The sequence below is a fragment of the Aulonocara sp. 'chitande type north' Nkhata Bay genome, linkage group LG5, assembly GCF_057382095.1.
Source record: "Aulonocara sp. 'chitande type north' Nkhata Bay isolate Kocher_YH1m ecotype deep benthic linkage group LG5, A_spYH_male_GT1.1, whole genome shotgun sequence".
NCBI lineage: Eukaryota > Metazoa > Chordata > Actinopteri > Cichliformes > Cichlidae > Aulonocara > Aulonocara sp. 'chitande type north' Nkhata Bay.
Window position 1 is genome coordinate 27,468,833 of NC_141348.1, and position 21,593 is coordinate 27,490,425.

The following is a 21,593-nucleotide window of genomic DNA, read 5'->3' on the forward strand; positions in this document are numbered from 1 at the left end:
GTTAGATAACAAACAGTCATCAGTCTTCATGTCCACTACATGGGTTAAATAATTTGCCTTAAGTGATAGAAGAAGCTATTTTACCAGCACATAATCAGTAATCAGCTGTCTGGGGAGGTGGAATAAAATTCAATGCAGTATTTTATTAACATTTATAATGTTGCAGGCAGAACCTAAAGTGCAACGTGTTAATATTTTTCAATGATGTCAATGGCAATTTCCATTAGCATGCTCTTTCCATAACAATTGACAACTGGCATCAGTTTATTTAGTTGTGAATTGAAATACAATCAACCTAGTTACACCAAGTTAAAAGCAATCTGCAGTGATACTTATGGAACTACCATATTATTGTTTTAAGTAGTTTTAAGTATTAAGTAGTGCACTAGAGATAATACTAGAAAGTACTAGTAATTAACTACAGAGGGAGTATTCCAGTATATCTTAAATAGAAATAAAATCAGTTAAAACTACAATCTTTCTTCATTGCTCAATAGTTAAAGTTTTGGGTAAATTTCAATAACTGATTTTGATAACTTACTCATGGCAGGTGTCATCAATCGGAAAGGAATAACAAAAACAAATTAGCACATCAAGGGGGAAAACAATACATCCATTTTTGGTGAAGTAGTCTTGGTGGAGTCACAGAATTTGACAGCCACCATCATTCAAAATCTGCTTTGATTGGATGTGGCAATTTAAATGCTGAATGTCTTGAAGTTTTGGTATTTAGCCAGATGCAAATCTGTTAAGACATGCCCTACCTATACTTCATGCCAGTCTTCACACTTTGCTCGCTGGAGGAAGGCACACTCTGCACAGAGAGTTGTCCAAGACTCCGAGCCACCATCGCCACTGCTCTGAACTTGCTGCGGGTGCCTGTGCTGGGGCTGTTGGCATTCTGTCGATTTAGCCGGTCCTCCGTGTTGCGGCTTACCCCTCCACGATGATCCGTGCACACTAATGACACCTGCATCCTGGCTTCTGGCCGACTGTCCCAACTGCAGATTCCTTAATTAAACTCTCCTCTTTATGAATAAGGAGAGGAAAACACCAAGAGGTGCAGAGCCCAAGGATCCTCTTGGGAATGTGAGACTGTTCACTCACAAGAATCGAGCTTCACACTGCGCCTCTGCAAGAAATCACTGCCCAGTCTCTAGAGTGACTGTCCAGCACAAAATGTTGCAGAAAAAACAAAAACAAAAGGTACAAGAGGTGGGAGGGCAAAGGAAATGTGTGAAAATGGTGATGGATTGCTGATCAGGTGAAAATAAAGTCCTGGCAAACGAAGTCCAAATTCAAGCAAAACATTATAGAAACCTGCAGTCACTGCAGACTTTAGACATGAAACTCAAGTCTGACACAATGCAGTGGATAAAGCAACAATTTCTTTTAAAGTAATAATAAAATTAACAAAAAAAGAAAGAAAGAAAGAAAGAAAGAAAGAAAGAAAGAAAGAAAAAAAAAAAAGAAAAACGCTGATTCTCCACTAAGTTTTTCCTCGATTGTCTCGGGTGTCTTCTTCTTGCTTTTTCTATTAATCAGAAGCTTGCAGGCAGATTCAGAGTCTTGGAATTTCCTTTTTAAAACTGAGCTTAGTGCTAAAGATTGCACCTCTTGGTGCCAAGCTTTAAGAGTAGCAACGCGTAGATCCACACAGAGAGATTGAAAGAATAAAACACGACACACAGATCCAGGAGGTTTTCATCTCTCCTTCTAGGTCCGCCTCGGCAATTACGCTGGCTGATGCATATTCGACTCAATACTACTGCATGTTAGTAAAAGGGCAACCTCATATTCACCTCTCACTGTTGCCTGGATTAAACTTACATCTGTATGCCCTGTGCTGAGCATAAAGCAGCACGGTGCACACAGGAGAGAGATGGAAGGGGAGAGAGAGAGAGTGAGAGAGCGAGAGAGAGAGCGAGGGGGGGTGGGGGCTGTGGTGGGAGGGATATGAAGAGAAGCTAAGAGGAGGAATATTCAGAGAGCCACGGCAGCGTGAGAGAGCAATGCACTGAAATCTTGTGTGTTTACAGCAGCTCTACAAAGACAGGGTGGTGCATTTTTGTGCTCCTCTCTATCTGTCGTCTGTTGCTCTGCAGTGTGATTTCATTTAGTTATTCTGTCAGGAGAAAAAAAAAGGAAGGATGAATGCTCAAGACTGTGCATTGCCTATGGCCCCAGAAAAGGGGTTTCTCACGTGGGTCTGTTCAACTGCCCATGAAACATTTATTATGCAACTTTATCTATGACAATATAAGACGGGCATGTGACGCACATAGCCGTGTACTGCTGTAAATTCAGCTTGATCAAGAATGAACTGATTAAGTACAACAAAACGTCATCAATTCATCTATATTCACCACGTATTAGAAACTGATCTGATTAACAGTAACAGGCACACTCAGGTGAACGGAGGAGGAACATGCAAGAGTGAACAGTAGAAACACGATAATGGTTGCAGGTTGAAAAGTAAACAGCACATTGACTGCAGCTTGGTGAGACAGTAGATGAGAAGCACACTCTCAGTAATATAATACTGAAGCTTATCTGAGTGGATCAGCGAGTGTGCCAAGGAGATAATTAAAAGGGATGCCATCAGTAGCAGACACGTATAGTAAAGCAGTCAACGAAGAAACCCTCCATCAAAGGAATCCAGCAAACAGGCTGCTGCTAACTGACAGCTCTATTCTTAGATTGGCGACCTTTTGGTCTACTAGACTTAAATAGAGCCCTGAGGGGGAAAAGGTGGTCTAATTGAACTGAAATCTGATTTAAGTTTCACACTGTGGACAGAAAGCAGAGAAAACAAGCAACAAATGACCTTCTGTGAATGCTCCTTCCTGCCACAAAGACAGTGAGAAGTATAGAGGGACCTTCTAGTGACAAAATACTAATCATACTCAATGTCAGGGTGACAGGGAAGAGATTTGGGGACATTCCCTTCACCATCAATGTCTGCTCATTTTTAACAGAGCAGATGAATACACCAAGACACCGCTTTAGCACAGGGTATGGTTTATGCATTTGCCACCACTGTGATAGAAACATGATGCCACAATCCACGCTGCTCTACTCCAGGACTCCCAAGAGTTGTGACATGTGGAAGGTACTGACAATTGGGAAAGGCCGGGAACACGAGCTTACGCTGTCAGACACAGTCTCTTCATAATATACATCCTCCCTCTAGGTACCATCTTCCGCAAATTTGATCTTCAGTTTCACTGTTTTGCTGATGACACCCAGTTATATCTCTCTTGCAAACCTGATTCCTCCCTCCCACCTTCCTCCCTTACAGAATGTCTATCCGAGTCAAAATCCTGGTTTACCTCTAATTTTCTAAAGCTCAGTGAGGATAAAACTGAGAGCCTCCTTATTGGCACCAAATCCAACCTTATGAAGGCAAACCATTTCTCACTCACCATCGATAACTCCACAGTTTTCCCTTCTCCTCAGGTTAAGAGCCTTGGTGTCATCCTAGACAGTTCACTTTCCTATAAATCTCACATCAATAAGCTCACCCGTTCTGCCTACTTCCATCTACGTAACATTAACAGATTGCTTCCTTCTCTTTCCACCCAGTCTACGTCCATTTTTGTCCATAGTCTTGTTACCTGTATTGACTACTGCAATTCTCTTCTGCATGGTCTCCCCCAAAAATCCCTCCATAAGCTCCAACTGGTTCAGAACTCTGCTGCTCGCATTATCATCAGAACCCCCTCCTACCAGCACATCACCCCTGTTCTTCAGGAACTTCACTGGCTCCCTGTGAAATTCCAGATAATTTTCAAACTTCTTCTGCTCACCTTCAAGGCCATTCATAACCTGGCTCCTCCTTACCTTTCTGACCTGTTAACCACTACCTGTTCTGCCCGTTCACTTCGATCTTCTTCTTCTATCCAGCTTACTGTACCTTCCTTCCGCCTCACCACCATGGGAAGCAGAGCTTTCAGCTGCTCTGCTCCCAGGCTGTGGAGTGGAACTCTCTGCCCCCAGAAATAAGAAACATTGGTTCTCTCCCCCAGTTTAAATCCCAACTCAAAACTCATCTGTTCAAATCTGCATATTCACTGTGAATCCACTGTTTGTTAATTTTATCTTGTGCTTTTGTTTTATTGTTCTTATTCTGCCATTGTTTTACTAAGTGTTTTATCCTATTGTAAAGTGACCTTGGGTGACTTGAAAGATGCTCATAAATAAAAATTTATTATCATCATCATCATCATCATCATCCTTTACATGTACACTGAACCTTGACTAAACTCCCAGAGTCACAGGAAGTTAGTGGGAACACTTTACTTATTCAATTCTAGAAATCCACATGTTTTTTAAAAGGAATCAATATAATCCTCTATAATCATATTTATCTTACTGCACCTCCTGCCATTTTCTGCAGACTGCCCAACTCCCACCATCAAAACTACACTGCAACTTTCAATGTTCATTTTAAGAGACCTGTAAGATGTCTAAACTAAAAATGACACCACACACACCAACGCTTTCTAATTAACAAATACAACAGGATCTACAAACCGTTACAAAAATACACCAACAAAAAATATGTTCAATCCAATAAATCACGCCTGTCACATTTACTATGATTTAATAATTCGCCACAGGCACATCTGCCAACTTTCTTTAGACTGGCAGTATGTGTTTTATTCCTTCTGACTATATCTGGAAAGCAAAAAAAGGACCAAAAGCCCAGAGAGAAGGAGAAGAGAAAAAGAAATCATTAACTATGACTGACACCTAATCACTGCATGATGACATGACTGTTCTCTTTAAGAAATGTTAGCAGGCATTGCTGTGAGCATGCCTGACAGATATTTTAGGAGTATACACCTACTGCTGCCAAGTGAAGAGCTGATAAGTAAATCCTTTCTTCAGAAAAAAAACAAAAAAAGACTTCCTAGTTCCACTTTTTCAACATGCAACACTTCTGCAGCAGAGTCAAGACAATGCCAAAGGGGAAGACTTCATCAGTTACTCATAACTTAATAAACCACCTCAGTGTTTAATTCATTACTCAAGTTTTCACTTGGATGACGCATCAAATTGCACTGCAGTGGTCACACTGCCTACTGGCTTGGTAATGAACTCCGAGTCAAAGTCATTTTGAACAAATGTGTGCACTTTCAGGATCTCCTGCAGTCTTTCATGCACACTTTCATCGGGGTTCTTTCCCCAGCACCATTATCGAGCAAAAACTGGCCTGAGCATTAACTGCTTTGTACTCATTCATCACAGAGAACATTTGTAATGAATTAACTTCTACTCATTGTTTGTTGCAAGATAAATCAGTCGTGACAGATGATGTACTAAAAATAAGTAACTCTAATCTTCACATAATGCCTTAGAGTGTGGCTGTTAAATTGCTAATTAGTGACAATATGTTTAGGAGGAACACAGTAGGGTGGCTCCAACCGTGTTAAACTGTTCTGCAGGAGTAAAGAGCTACTTTTGGATTAATGCTTAAAGGAAACAACCAAACAACACCTGAAAACCTTTGAAGTTCCTACTGTTAGATCTGGACTCAGTAGTTGGTTGTTAGTTAGCAGTGCTGAGCAAATCTTATTACAGTGCCCTTTCTTGTGTGGGGGCCTTAATCTCCTCGCTTTGATTAAGTGACTGATTTGAGGATATCAAAAAAAGAAAAAAAAAAAGAAAATCTACTGAGCGTCTAAAATATCACAGTGAGTGAATGCAGAGGACTGCTACGGCCCTCATTCAGTGTGTGTGGGGGAGGAAGAGGAGAGATAAGCTGAATGTTCAGAGCAGAACATGTGTGCTTCCCTGATCACGACTGCAGTCGACTAAAATTCGCCAAAACCAATAACAGCACCTTTTTTCAGGCGAGAGACGACAAAGAAAACAAAAGATTGAAGAACAACATTCAGTTTCAAATTTACCATGTAACAGCTGCAAATACACACAAACGGCTATAAAAATGTATTCCACTTCTTACAATCTTATGTCCTTTATTACTAAAACTTGGAAAAAGACCACACACACACACACACACACACACACACACAATCAAAACTATTGACTATGTTCTGCTCAACTCAACAGCCTTGGTCAGAAAGAGGCTTAGGCCCATCGATGTTGCTATGCCATAATGAAGCCTCAGGAGTCTGTTCTGGCCGTACAGGAGCTCAGGCAACTGCTTTCTTCCAAACTATAGCACACATACTGCAACTAAGACAACTTCTTTAATGAACGGAGCATCAGAAATTTCTCTGACCACAGAAGTACTGTTGGGTACGGTTGTGAGCACTGATTCTTCGGCACAACCGCAGTCTTATCTCTAAAAATAGGCACTGGCTCTCCAAATCAATTCCACACAGAGCACAAAATACAAAGAATGCCCTTGGCGGCTGAAAGGGGAAAGGGACCTCCAAAATTGACATTTGTCACTGGCGTGAGTGTTACACGGAGTCTTTCACTAATTCGCTTTCAGGGGCAGACAGTCTGCGCCGAGTCAAGATCGGTACGTAAACTAGCAAGTCTATAGACCTAATCCGTCCAAGCTAGTTTAGCAAGCAAAGGCTTCTTGTAGTCATCTATAAGGACTACAACACAGATAAGGATTCCCTTTAAGCGTACAATTAAACAAGGTTGTTATCCAGCTATATTCTGATTACCCAGTCCTTCAAGATGGGTAATCAGAATATAGCTTAAGAATATCAAGTCAAAACTAGTTTAAGCGTTTCATCTCATGCTTTCTCAGACTTCTTCTATGCACATTCAGTATCTTACTGTTAATTTACAAAAGCTTAACCAGGGATCTCAGCTCATGGCCACACCTGTATCATATGTAACTTAACTCCACACACTTGTGAGGATTTGAGTAACCATGTGAAAAGTATAGCATCCCCAAGATGATGTGTGTGTGTGTGTGTGTGTGTGTGTGTGTGTGTGTGTGTAAGAAAAAGGGCTTAACAGAGTTAATGGAAAGAGAAGTGAGGTCAGACAGATTGACAGTGTTGATCGACAGATGCTTTTCTAACAGCTTAATGCATCCCGAGGCTGTGTCTGAACATTTCTAATTGAGTCACTATGATGAGGATGTAATTAAACAGCAGTATTCCAATTTCTTTATGTGTTATATTAGCATCAAGACTTTGTTTTCTTTCTCTACCGTTTCATGGTCTGAATGAACTCAACTGTGACAAAGATGTACTGGAGATTTGGAATAGCCATCACAGAAATACAAAGAAATGTAGAAAATTAGGTCTAGCTCTTTGGCGATTCTGGGATTTCCTGGGGAAACAGCAGAGCGATGGTCACATCTGCGAGCAACGAGTGCTGCAGTTTTTAATTCTCCAGTGAACATGGCAGATTCCCCGCAGACAGCTGGGCTCAGGAGGAGTTGTCATTTCAGCTGTCCCCGCTGACACGTCTAACGGAGCAGAAGACGATCAAAAAATAGAGGACAGGAAATCCCTGTTCTTATGTAATATAGTCATAGTGGCTCAAATTTAAAATTTAGGAAAACAGGAAAACACGTTATTATATTTTAAATATGGCACATGGTAACTTTAGCATCTCATGTACAATGCTCATGTGTATAATGGGTTGTATACTTGTCTAGAAAACAAAATAACACGTTTCTGGAGCATATTGTGGAATAAACAAACCAAGTACCGATTTCACAGCCATGTGAGGCTTTCAAACCCATAATTTGAGTAACAAGGTGTGCTTAAACCAAACATATCTGATTTACACACTATCTGGTAGGAAAGAGAAGGCAAGAGAGGGGATGAGATGAGGAAGCAGAATAATCTGGTCTGTTCAATGGGAAATCTTCCCGCTTGCCTGTGTGCATTTGTCATACCTAAGGAAATCTTCACATAGCCAAGTGTTGCTAGGCAGAAATATTCACTACTGCACACATTTCAATGGAAGGATGTACTACTCGAGCCTAGCATTCTGCTTCCAAACGGCAGCTATACTGATGAAATTGCCTGGCAAATTTTATGTATTTAACACGTGCATTGAAATTATATCACAAAATCCACTGACATATAAAATGCAAAACAGGCTGCGACTGGAGACCCATTTTAAGTTATCTACGAGCACTGTGACATCTCTGAAAATCCACAGATCTTAAGACCAACAAAGACCATCGCTTTCGAGCAAATGCCACTCAAAGTTAAGCATTTGATGGTCCTGTCACACAAATGCTGAGGAGTTAAACTGAGCTTATGAAACAGATGGTTTGTATTTTATTCTTGGCTGCTGATTTGCTGACCCTGAATGGGCTGTATCCCTAGAACATAAAGCAGTATAATATTATCAGACAGTTGTTAGTAAATCCCCAATCTTGGCATCCTGACAGGCCAAACCTTTCTCTGCCTGAGAGCTCAGTCTATAAAAATAAACTAAAAATATAGTGCATGATAGCTCGCAATATACACAAATGTTAAATATTATCAGCAGAAAACAAGAAAAATTACAAGATTCTGAGGTAAACTACAAATCCATAGGCTTGAATAAGTAGACTAAGGCAGCAGTGGATATAGAAACTAAATAACTGTTCTAAAAAGCAAAAGACAAACCAACAGAGCAAAGCATAGTCACATACCTTTAGCTACTACAACCATGACAAATATGTGGAAAAGGCCTGGAAGTGTCCTAGCATAAAGCAACACAAAGAAATGTGCTCTGAAGGTTTAATTAAACACAAAGTAAGCTGACAATTTTGTCAAAGCTGAGATTTACATTTTATAATACCGCAACACCTGCAAATGAGGACCCAGTTTTGCTGCGTTTCTGAAAAGTCAGTCAGGTGTGTAACAGAAAATGTCCCCATGCGTTAAAGTTGCAGCAATCGCAAAACCACAGAAATGTACTAAAAGCTTCAGTGAACTTTCAGTCTTTACTAGGATAGGGTACCCTTTGAATGAAAAACATTTTTGGTTAAGCATTTCCAAACCATAGAGGCACACAAAAATATGCGTGTAACACTAAATGTTAAGTCTTATACCCATCATTATTCCAGCTGCCTATGGACCTGGAGTGAGAGATTTACCAGGAAGAAATGGTCGTGGTTCTATGAGAACATTTTATTTAGATATGAAATTCAACAGTTTAGGATTTGTGTGCCAAATATTGTTCTTAATTTTTAAAAGGATGCAAAATGACTACATCCTAAAGTGTCTAAAACCATGAGGACTATCTCTTGTCACTACTTGGTTTTTACTAATCCCTGGCAGCTTTAACACAAATGCAAAAACACTTTTGCTGAGATAGTTAGGACACAAAATAGCGGAGAAAGAACAATGTGAACGGAGAAGCATAATCACTAAATATTAAAAGCAACACATTTGCAAGGTTTCCAGATAAGTATGATGGAGGAGGGCCACAGATGTCAGGCGGTTCCTACCATTTAACTTGCAGAACAGTAACAGTAACGGGGCGGTGTTATTAGGAATGAGAGAGTACTCAACTAGAAAGGAATCAGTCAAAATAATCCTGCTTGTAATAACAATTCAAAACACGTTCTAACAAATAGTGAATAACTAGAGAGGCTATATAAAAGTAATATTGTCCAACAGGGTAATGATAAGGCTTGCACTTACTTAATTTAAGACTGCTCTTGACAAACATCAAAGTTCAAACTGACAGCTTTTATACAGAGCTATTCTACGGTGCTTTAAACAGCGAGCCACATTCACTCAAGACTATCTTCTATTCTCACACCACACACCCGCAAACAAATGACAACAGGGGCTTCAATATTTTGAGGACGTGTTGACATTCAGACTGAACATGTGGGGACCGACCCACTGACCTTTCAATTCGTGGTCACAGTCAATATCCTGGGTCACAGCTGTTCCCTTTATTGATAGAGGTAACTTTTTATTCTGCTCGTAATTCTATAAAAGTAGCTCATTATGTTGTGGCATAAATCACTCAAAGTCTTTGAATACCAGCTGGTTACTGCGTTGGATCTATACTGACAAAGCTGATAATCAGTTATTAGTAGACAGAAGAGTAATTATCTACGACAGCCTACATACTAGATAGCTGCAATGCTGAAAATCCATATGATGACCTTACTGTGTTGCAATATGGTATTGTTAAATGAAGAACTTTCAATACCAGATATTCAAAAAAACATAATGTACTAACATGTCACAAGTTATGGTCTTTAGCTGGGTTTTGCTGCTATAAATGACTATTAAATGAAAATATAACATGAATCAAAGCAAAAGACAATTGTGTAATCCCCGGCATTCTCACTTCTTGTGCCCACGCTATATCTCTGACTAGAACATTTTGACAAGCTGTCAGACTAGGCTAGCTGGGCATAGCTCAAAGAGGAACTGGAGAGGTCACTACTGGAAACCAAATCCATATCACTCCAAGTACCGAAACAACAGCTGCTATCCCTGTGACTGTAGCATGACCCTCATCAAAGAATTGAGTCTGTGAGGCAGCGTGCTTGAGGTAAAACAGTTGATGAACAGGTTAATCTTCAGCCTGTTCATCTCCCTCCAGCTGCAGCTGTGGATACGAGCCTGTTGCTAAATTTAGAACTTGAGTAGGGGATTGCCTGAAGAAAAACGTCACAGATGCCCGGGCTGATACACATGCCGCAATGCCCTGAAATTGAGAACAAAAATAAGCGTTTAGACTGCCTCTGTGCAGATTTGCCTTTTCATCACCAAAAAGGTTTGTGCATGCGCATGAGAGGAAAATAAGTGAGTGTGTGGGTTAAGAATGAGACACAAATGTTTGGATATCAAAAATAAATGGTTTATAATGCTTTGAGGCAAAAGAAAAGAAATTACCATTACTGCCAGCACTGTGATATACCTCATCATAGGCTGGCTTTTTAAATTGCTTTAGTTATCTGTTGTTCTGGTTTTAATACCAAGCTATGCTTAAACATTTTTTTAGACAGACATTAGCTGGACATAATGTTCAGCAGTGTAGGAGTGCAAAGAGTGATGCTCTCACTGTGCTCAGTGACTGAATTATAACATCAAGTGCAATGAGAGGCATCTGTGCTACTGTTCAACTTCACTATGAAAGTGGAACATCTCCACCACCTAGTGGGTATCTGTTGCTATTAACAAAACATCTAGAAGAGTGTTTTTACATGACTGAGGTGGACAGCAATGACTACACCGAGATCTGCTTTTCAATTTTTTCCAACGATGGGAGAAATTTGATATACACAAAAATAAAATTCTTGTTTTTTTTCCCTTTCAAAAAACTTCTGCAACGCTCAAATTAAAAGAGTTGCATAGAAATCATCTTTAAACCAAACACTTAAACTGCTCATTAGTGAAGCTGGATTCCCCCCCTTCATTTTAGAATTGCATGCTGAAGTGGTTGACTTAGTGTGGCTTTAGTCTATCTGGTCACAGTAGTAGATAGAAAAAATAGATAAGTGGGAGACTGAAGTTTGGCATTTATAAGCAGTTTTCCTAAGAGAAACTACAGACAAACATTCACCTAAGAAATTTTAAATCTGCCAAATCTATACAGAGGGAAGTGACTGATACAGCATTACCTGCATTACCTATGCCTACTTTTTAATACGGTCTTGACCTTACTGTGTCAGTGATACACTTTTATCAGCTTTGATGTCAGTCTGCCCTCTGGTGGCCAACAAGTGTTCAATGTGGCATTAATAAAATAACATGTAGCACAGCATTTTTATCCAACCGATTCAATCAAACTGTTGTAATTCACAACAAAAAAAGGTGAAAAAAAAAAAAAGGTGAAAAAAAAAAACGATCCTCCATATCAAATCAGAAAGGTTTACTGTACATCAAGAAACAGTTACTCTCAGGTATGAACCCCCCAGTGGATGTCAATACTATGTCCATTAGTATTAGGTCACTCCAGAAATCTATACTCATCCAGTGAACCTCCATATAGCTCCGTATACACAGGCTTCCTGTCTCGCCTCACTGAGCTCAAGCTGGCTCCTTTACCCACTGGCTGGCTCTCAGTCCGAGGACATGAACGCTAGGGAAAGTTTTCCGGTGTCCAAATGGGCCTGCTGAGTGGTAGTATTACGTTTCAAGGGCAACATAATGGAAATGGAGTAACCTTTTACCTTAAGTTGAAATGCACAATATTGACAACTTTGAGGAAATCCCCATAATCAAGATGAACAGTAGTTCATTACTGTTAGTAAGGATATTTGAACATATTAATAGTCTATTGATTAAGACCATAGATATTTGTTAAATTAATTTAAACCTGGGAAAAACAACAACCCCACCCTTGTCTTGTGATGAAAAACAATCCACCCTTCATTAGCATTCGACTGCGTGAAGAGGGATCGTGTGTACAGATGTCAGAAAGTTAAGAGTAAGAACAGTTTAACTGTGATGCAGTTGCAATGCTGGCCTGCCTTATTGGCCACACACCTGAAATAATGATGAGTTTGAGTCAGAGGTTGTGTGTACTTGCTGACCCAATTACACTCCTAATTACAGGAATTGCAGGAGATCACAGTACAAGAAACACAGTATTCTGGCAGGATTTCCTCTGTCTACTGAGATCCTGTTTAACCATTCATATTGATTCAATACAACAGCACAAATAAATAAATCCCACAGATATATTTCAAGACTTCTGGACTGCACACAATATAAATAATAAAAACAACAACAACTCATATAGTAATGCTACAACTTACAATCAGTACCGATGTTCTTTAATCCTGATACTCAAAGACTTGCACACGCCGTCTGCATGACTAAACTCCCTGTCTACATGCATCCTCGCAAAGCTGCAGCTAAGCCTGTCATGGATCAGTGACTGACTTTTACACAACACGGGGGTAACTACAGGCAAGGTAACATGCCAGATATGGTGACATACAACGCTACCTGAAGACGACAGTAAAACCTGCTCACCCCAGGCACGGTAACAGCAGCCAGGCATAGTCACTGGTCAGAGTCAAAAACAACAGCAGCCGTGCCTGAGTGTGATGAAACCTATCCGTGTCCGCGACAATAACATCATCAGCTTAACAGGCCATATTAGCCAACACAACAGCCGCTAAACCGGCTGCTGTCAGCCCAACAGTCCAGAAAATAGTTTTCTGTCACTCTGCAGACGGCACGAACAAAAGGAGCGAATGGTCCAAATTTTTCTTTTTTTTTGTCTTCCTGTTACAGCTTTTAGAAGTGCTTAAATAAGTAAGCTTACACTTTAGAAACAAAAAATAAAAATATTTCTAAAATTTAATTCATGGCCTTCTACTTTTGTCAGTCTGTGGACCAACAGTGACAAATATCAACATTTGTGTTACAAGGCCTGCATACAGTGTTGTTGATAATCTGATAATATTTTGCATGGTACCATATATATTAATATTTAAAGCTTTTGTGATGTAGGATGGATTTTTCATATACCACAGAAGGTTTAAATTGTTTAGATTAGGGACATCATAGAAATTTTAAATTGAATTTGAAATCAGCATTGTTGTCCTCATGCCAAGAAGGCAGTTGTCACTTCACACTGAAACAGACTAAGGTAATATTATTACTCTATAAACATTTAAACCTGCAATTTAATACGTTTTACCCAAGCCAAAACAAATACACAATGTCAAATCAAATATTAAAAAGGGCAGAATTGGCAACTCCAGGTAACTCTGAACACACTTGAAGTAGTTACTTATTCATGTTTGGCCTGTGAGGCAGAGTTCTCTGCACAGTCACCAGGAATGATTAACAGAAGAAGAAGGCAAAATATATGTGATCAAGGGAAAGGAAAAGGAAGTCTGAGTGAGATTTTAAGGGGGCAGGTAACTCCTTACGGAGCAGTCTGTCCTTCCCATGCAGTTGGGCAAATATGCCACCGACCTAGATTATTAAAATAAAACCTGAGCCCCAGTACCTTTGCATGAATGCAGCCTGACCAGAGGACACAGCAACACTGTGCTGCTACTAACAAAGAAGCGGCAGATAAACACTTTCTAAAGACATATACGTTTGTGGTGACAGAAATTCATTTGTCTACTTAAAAAACTTCGACAGAAGCACTAGCAGCTATAAGTTCACACACACACACACTGACACACACCTGATCTGTCTATTCCAGCTGCAAAGCTGCTCTTACCTGCAGCTTCTCAGCACCCACCACTGTCCCAGTCTGGTGAGTATCTCAGTCCCTCTCAAGCTCTGCTTCTCTCTTACCTGTACTTCATGCCTGTCTGATAGGACACACACTCCTCCAGGGCAAGGCCATTCATCTTCAGGAAGTCTTCCATGTTCTTAATCTGAGCGGCGACCCTCTGTTCCCGGAGTCTCTGCAGCTCGGCCTGATCAGTGGGCCTGACCGGTGGCTGATTCAGCCCTTGGTCCGAGTGGTAGCGGTTGATCCCGCTCCGGATGCTCTCGCTGTATGACATAGACAGCATCTTGCCACTGCCGCTGCTGCTGCTCTTCCGAACACCGCTGCCTGCCGCTGGCGGTTTGGTGATCTGCAGGTTTTCAGGAGGACAGTAACTGGACTTGCGCTTGCCGGGAACCCCCCGGGGGACACCGGTGTACCCTCCCGCAAACATGCCACCCCTCCCTCCTTCGCCTCCTCCTTCTGATGCTGAGGCAACTCGTGCAGAGAAGAATAAAGTAGTGACACAGACAAAGCTGGCAAGGGCCGACAGGGGACAGCCACCTCCTTAAATAGCACCTGCTCCCGTAAAAAAAACAGAACTCCTGCTTGGGGCAGCACACGGCCATGCATCCTGTAATCAGAGTCGCACAACATAGCCAGCACCACCCTCCCCTGACAGGTTTACAATGGCAGGGTTACACAGGGAGCATTCAGGTGACTTGCTGGTGATTAAGGAGCAGGACGCAAGAGGGCACATGCTCTCTGCAAAAGAGGAAGCATTTAAACATGCACCAAGCAACAGGAGGGGGCACATTCCTTCTCCAACTTCTTGCAAGACTATTAAGGAGAGCCAAGCTTTCTGAGTAGCCCACAATAAAGTTGAGCACATCACTGAAAATAGGTGTAAGCAGGAGATCAGGACTGGAATAAAATGTAAAAAATAATTTGAAACAACTGCAGAATATACACATGCCACAGATGCTTAATATAAAGCTGGGATTCATTGAAGGTGCTTGAGATTAGTTTAAGGCAACTCTGCTCCCCTTGGAAATACACAGTCCTCCTTCCTCATCCTCCATTCAACTGCTGCATCATTCAGATCTTAAAGAAAAATATTATGCTGAAATTAATCAACAGGGGGCAGCACTGCATCAAGTCCACTATCACTACAAGAATGTAACTTAATGCCAAATGCACCAGTCAGCAATGACCACAAAGCAGTTTTTCTCAGTAAAAGCCACGTATCACATTGTCAGACTGAAATTTTATATGAACATTATTGCTACATAGGTCTGAAAGCAGGAAACAACACTAGATATACACAAAACAGCAACGTGGTAAATAAATGGGTGCTGAAAAACATTTTTTTTAAAAAAAAGGCTAAAAAAAAAGTAATTTAGTGACATTTAATAGGACAAATAAATAAACACTAAATAAAACCTACAACACTACAAACGGATCTTTTCTGTATCCTTAACTACATTCTGTCTAAGTCATTGTACTTTCTCTGTTACCCCCACCAAAAAAAAAAAAAAAAAATTTAAAAAAAAATCACATTTCACTGACAAATACACTTGAAGAGTAGCCTCCTTGCATCTGGACACACTTTGGCGCAAAGAACAAACCCTCATTCTAAAATTAAAATTTTTTAAGCAATAATCTCACACCATATACAACAAACTCAATAAAACCAACTAATCATCGACAAACTCAAAATCAACAATAAGTGAGATTTTGATATAGTTTTTTTTATTTTATGTCAAATTGTTGATACCATTATGATATCTCGGGCTCTTCCCTTAAACTACTGGTTTAAACTACTAAGACATAAATATAGGAAGACAATTCAGGCTAGGCAGCATGCATCCACACACCCACACACTCTTCAGTCCACGAACCCCTCACACACACACAGAACACACACGCACTCGTGTGATCATGAGTGCAAATCTTTCCTCAAACTCACCCGATTTCTTGAAGGTCGGCTCATGAGCGAGGTTATGGAGTGCCAGTCTGCTCTTATAAACACACACTGCAGACAGCGATAGAGCAGGTCCACCCAAACTGGGAGTGTCTTACTAGGAAACGTCTAAACCAATTAGTGAATAAGCGAGTGCATCCCTCCCCTCACCATTTGGACCTTCGTCTATCACTGCAACCAACACCTCTCCTCTTCCCCTCCCTGTGAGATCTCATAGAAGAAATCCATTTATGTCGTTTAGTGGCCCGTCTTGTTTCTGCTCACCGCAGCAAATAATATCAGCCCTGAATTATTCACCAAAGCTTTTGCACTAAAAGCCTCTGATTGTTGTTCCACAGGAAAGAATACTAAGAGCTGGACAGTAATGAGTGGCTGAGTGTTGCACGCACACAAAACATAAACACACACACACACACGCACACACAGTCAAGCAAACACAGACTATATGTGTATGCACAGAAAAGAACAAACCACCGGGCATGTTCAAGTACTCTCTAACAAAGGCTTTATGAAAACCACACCAGTTAAGGACCCTTGCAGCATCTCTCTACATCTCAGTAGCCTTGTGCTGAGTCCAAAGGCAAAATTAGAGGGTGCTAGACTATAATGACCGCCTGAACACAGAACTAAACAATGATATCTGTGTCTGCCTTACAAAGAACAAGGGAACATGAAATTTTAGGTCTAAAGTTCAATTTTAACACACACAATTGTGGCAAACACAAGTGATCCACATCAATATGCTGGAAAAATATGCAAATGCCTCTGGATGCATTCTTTCTGTACTGTGTAGTCACACATTTTTCTGAAAAAGCCACTATGAACCCATCTACCTGCTGAGCTACTTTGGCATAATGACTCGAAAGATAAGATGAGTGACACCACTGAAGATGACGACTTTGGAAGCCAAGCAGTGTTTTACTTCGAGGGGGGGGGGCTCATATCTGTATATGGAAGTTTTCATACAATCACTACTGCACTATAAGTAATACTATAAGTAAGTACTACTAATAAGGAACAGATCGTTTTTACTAGAGCATGGACTCCTGAACACTACACAATATTTTCTTTATTTTAGCATTAATGTATAACTCTGTTTGGTTTCTTTAAACGTGAAGTCCCCCGGGGATGGGATGTATGTTGTCATTTTCCATATGCACATGACGTATCATTTGAAAGGATCTTACAAGTAACACATTATCCAACTTCATTTATCAAACTAAAAGGGTCACTAAAAATTCATAAAAATAAACAAACAAATAAATAAATAAATCATTGAACTCCAGTTACAAATCTGAATAGCACATATTCTTAGAAAGTCTGTAATGCATGCTTAAATTAAACATTTACATTTTCTCTTTCAGTCAACCATCTTTACCTTTACCAGGAAATAACTCAGTCCGCTAAACACTGTCAAATGCTTTAAAACAAGACAGATCTTTTTCAGTTTTGCTGCGTTAACAAAAAGCATGTTCAGTATATAATCATAGTCCAGCTCTGGACTGGCTAAGTCTTATAGTAGATGCAAACAGTATGCACAAAGTAGAGCTTGTGCTTGAAATGAAGAAAATTTTGACACATTAAAACAGAGCAGTCATGCACTAGTGGATACAAGGAAGTTTTTAACAGCTATATTAATCAACAGCATCAATTGTGTGTAGCAGAATTGTTATTATATGACTACAGAAACGTGACAATTAATTAATTTGATGTTTTGATGACAACAGTGAAGACTTAGATATTGTTCCAAAATCTCAAATAGGTATTCAACTGGGTTGAGATCTTAACTGTGACTATGAAAGTCACATTATTTCCATTAAACCATTCAGTGACCTTATGAATGTGGGTATTCTGGGTTCCAACAATAAAGGTTGCAGAGCACATCTGTACCACTGTAGAAGTTGTACTAGCCATCATGGTCCCAGTCCTGCAGTTTGTGTGCTACAATGTTGAGATTACTGACAGGAATGAAACTTTCTTTCCCAGCATAAGGCCGTTTGGCTGTCAGAGTGATTGACAAATGAAGATGGGGGGCTTAATCAATACCCTCACATAGGCCAGGGGAACAGCTAGAGGGACCATTTGCACTTTAAAAGGACAGAAATGTAGAAGGCGCCAAGATAAAAATCCGATAGGGAGCTCATTACAAGCACATCCATATAGTCAGGGGTTTTTATAACTGGATCAGCAGAATATGGCCTGATATGAGACCATAAAATATGATCCTACAGTAAAGCAGCCTAAATACTGACCATCTAAAACCTCACTACTGTCGGAGTGAGTACCAAATACCATCATCTCTGCATCTATAGCATGTGTTTTTTAGACTAAGGCGCATCATGTTCAGCTCTCAAGGGTCCAAAAGAGGTTGAAGAGTATGGATGGAAAAATTATGTTGTGCACAAAGTAAAAAAAAAAAAAAAGGCAGTAAAACAAACTTTGTAATTGTATGTTGAAGCTTGAGAAGTGAGACTGTGGGTGTCACTGCTGAGAAGAAAAAAAAAAGAAATGAAAAGAAAAAAAAGACTAAAGACCAGTATTGTCGATTCAAAGGTTTTATGCGCAACCTTGCAAAGAAATCCATCACCACCCCTATCCGGTTTAAACTGGATAGTGCACTGCCAGCTAAATAGTAGATGATAAGCGTTATCTACTGCAGAGGATGGATGTATGGTTTTAAATATCAGAACAGCAAGTCTCTGCAGCAAGGTTAATATTATAGTAAACTAAGAAAAAAACCCATTTACACTGCACACATAAGAGAATAAAATAATGTCAGACACACAAAGGTACCTGTAGAACTGCAGCTGTCGTTTGGGGCTCCCATAACGAGCGCTGAAGATAGCAAGGGAAAGGAGGAAAAAGGAAAGCTTTAGTTAATAAAAGCAGGAAAGGAAAGTAGTGTTAGCAGTGGCAAAGAGTTAGATGCAGACACTAAGATGGTGTTGAGTGTTAGCCAGAGAGGGAACAAAAGTAAATACTGCATTATAAGGAGCTTTCCCAATACATTGTTTGTTCTATATGTTGGCTCAATGAGGATATGTATACAGATAATGTATAACACTCAAATTGAGATGACGTTATTAATGCGAGTTCGAGGACAAAACGTAAAACAATCATAACAAATTCATACTGTAGCTATGTACACATACAATACTTAATGCTTTATTTTCTTTTGAGTCCAGGCAACATGACTTACGCCTTGAAATAAACTGTTCCCAACAAGTACCAGGGGAAGAAAAACAAACCAAAAAAAACCCCTAACACACACACAATATAGTTTTATGAAACAACTGAACTAGAAGCATTTTTTACTGCGGGGCGATCGTGGCTCAAGAGTTAGCAGTTCGTCTTGTAATCAGAAGGTTGCCGGTTCGAACCCTGGCTCCGACAGTCTCGGCCGTTGTGCCCTTGGGCAAGACACTTCACCCGTTGCCTACCGGTGGTGGTCAGAGGGCCCGGTGGCACCTCTGTCAGTGCGCCCCAGGGCAGCTGTGGCTACAATGTAGCTTGCCATCACCAGTGTGTGAATGGGTGGATGCCTGAAAGCGCTTTGGGGTCCATAGGGACTAAGTAAAGCGCTATACAAATACAGGCCATTTACCATTTTTGATTAGTATATATTACAATTTAGTTATTTGGCCAAAGTAGTAATTACACAGTAACCCTTCACCAGGTTTAAAATCATAAATCATTGTTTGTTGGGAGCTATATGGAAGCATTATGCAGGAATGCATAATGAATGTGTTTGCTTAATCTACATGACTACATAACACTGAAAAACCATGTACATTTTGTTTTGTTGTGCAAGTTCATATTAAACAAGTACTGATGAAAAATAAACACCGTTTAGTAAAAAATATATAGATGTGCTATCAATATTTCATCAGTGTAACCATGGCATTACTTTACATCTATCATCAGAAATAAAGCAACACTAATAATGCAGCTGAAGTTGTTGCTCCATTTTAAGCCATTAATTTAGTCAAATGCAATACTTATGCAGTGACTCTTATTGATGATTGTGAAACTGTGGACGTGAGCTAGTACAGGTGAAAAGCTCAAAGGCACAGCTGCGCTAGTTAGAGACCACAGTTAAACTCAGTAAAGACAAAAATGGTAGGTAAAGATTTCCTCTCATCCACTTCCACTGTTCCATTACATGAATCCAAAAAGTGCTCTTTAACTTCTGTGCTGTGCAGATCGCAGAATATTACAGCTCCTGCATCCTATCAGTTCATAATGAATGCAATGTTAAATTCACACAGAGAACTGATTAACGAAAATGAACAAATGAAATGCTTGAGTATTTGGCGCCACTTGCTGGTGAAGTTCCATAGTACATGATAACACACAACTTAGTCCATTAGAGTAGAATAGAATAGATCTTTATTGTTACACTGTTACAAGACCAATGAAAGACAGTTTGGCATCTCTCCATTAGCAGTATGTAGATTTTTAGATTAAAATCACTTCAATATAAAAAAGATAAAAGATACAGATATATATTAATTGTGTGTGTGTGTGTGTGTGTGTGTGTGTGTGTGTGTGTGTGTGTGTGTGTGTGTGTGTGTGTGTGTGTACCCTATAGCACAAATTAGGTGTCCATTTCACTTTAGCAGAGGTGTACAAGCCATTTTTAGAGAACAGTAAAAGGTTATATATGCACACACATATTATACAGTTGTCAGAAAAGGTTTACATACACTCATGCTGGGCATGAATGTTTGGTAATTTGGGGTTTTGATGATTTCTTTGAATTGTTCTCTTACCATGGTGGAAAGACTGTTCAGCATTACATCTTTAATGACTTAAAAAGAAAAAAGAAGAAGAAGAAGAAGAAGTAGTGGGTGCACAAGTCTGAAAATATTTTGGATTTTCTCTAATCCACACAGGGTCAAAAGTACACATACAGGGTCATGAATACATCCCCACTGTTTAGCAAGTTGCTCCTTGACTGGACAATTTTTGGTATCTGTGGATGCATCGGAGAGCAACTTAATAAGTTATTATCATGCCCAAGGATATTTTGGCACGCAGACTGGAGCAGACAGGGATTGAAACACCAATCTTCTGATTAGTTGTTCTACCACCTGAACTATAGCCACCTCAGCAGTAGTATTTGTAGTCCACAAATTTTCAATAGGACTGAGCTCTGGGCTTTGTGAAGGTCACTCCAGATGGTTAATGTGAGCTTGCTGAGCGTAGCGAGCCAGAAATATGCTAGAAGCTTGCTGAAGGCTACCAAAGGTGTTTGGCTCCTATGGGACATATAACCAAACATTAGTGGGGGTGTAGTTATACTTTTGACCTTGTGTGGATTAAATTAAAATCCAAAATGCACCTAACTCTTGCCTTTTAAAGTCAATTTAAAATGTATGCTGTACACTCCTTCCACCTTCGGAAGAGAACAGTTCAAAGAAATCATTAAAACTCATTCATGTCCATGATGAGTGTATGTAAACTTCTGACCACAACTGGAAATACTGGTAACTGTGTACATGCATGTGAA

At 40.0% G+C, this 21,593-nt stretch overlaps 1 protein-coding gene across 5 annotated transcripts in view; it reads right to left on the reverse strand.

Annotated features, from left to right (window-relative positions):
- Nucleotides 1-21,593, reverse strand: part of kcnab2a (potassium voltage-gated channel subfamily A regulatory beta subunit 2a) — a 101,352-nt gene that overhangs the window by 39,265 nt on the left and 40,494 nt on the right. For 2 of the 5 annotated variants that reach the window (XM_086292659.1, XM_086292660.1), the window contains exon 3: nucleotides 18,875-18,916. The exons of 1 other annotated variant lie outside the window; for it this stretch is intronic. In XM_086292659.1, coding sequence (XP_086148785.1) covers nucleotides 18,875-18,916 — 42 coding nt within the window. Of the gene's footprint in view, nucleotides 1-764; nucleotides 1,825-14,180; nucleotides 14,552-18,874; nucleotides 18,917-21,593 lie in introns of those variants that run through there. 2 more of the 5 variants (XM_086292657.1, XM_086292658.1) reach the window with 2 other exon arrangements.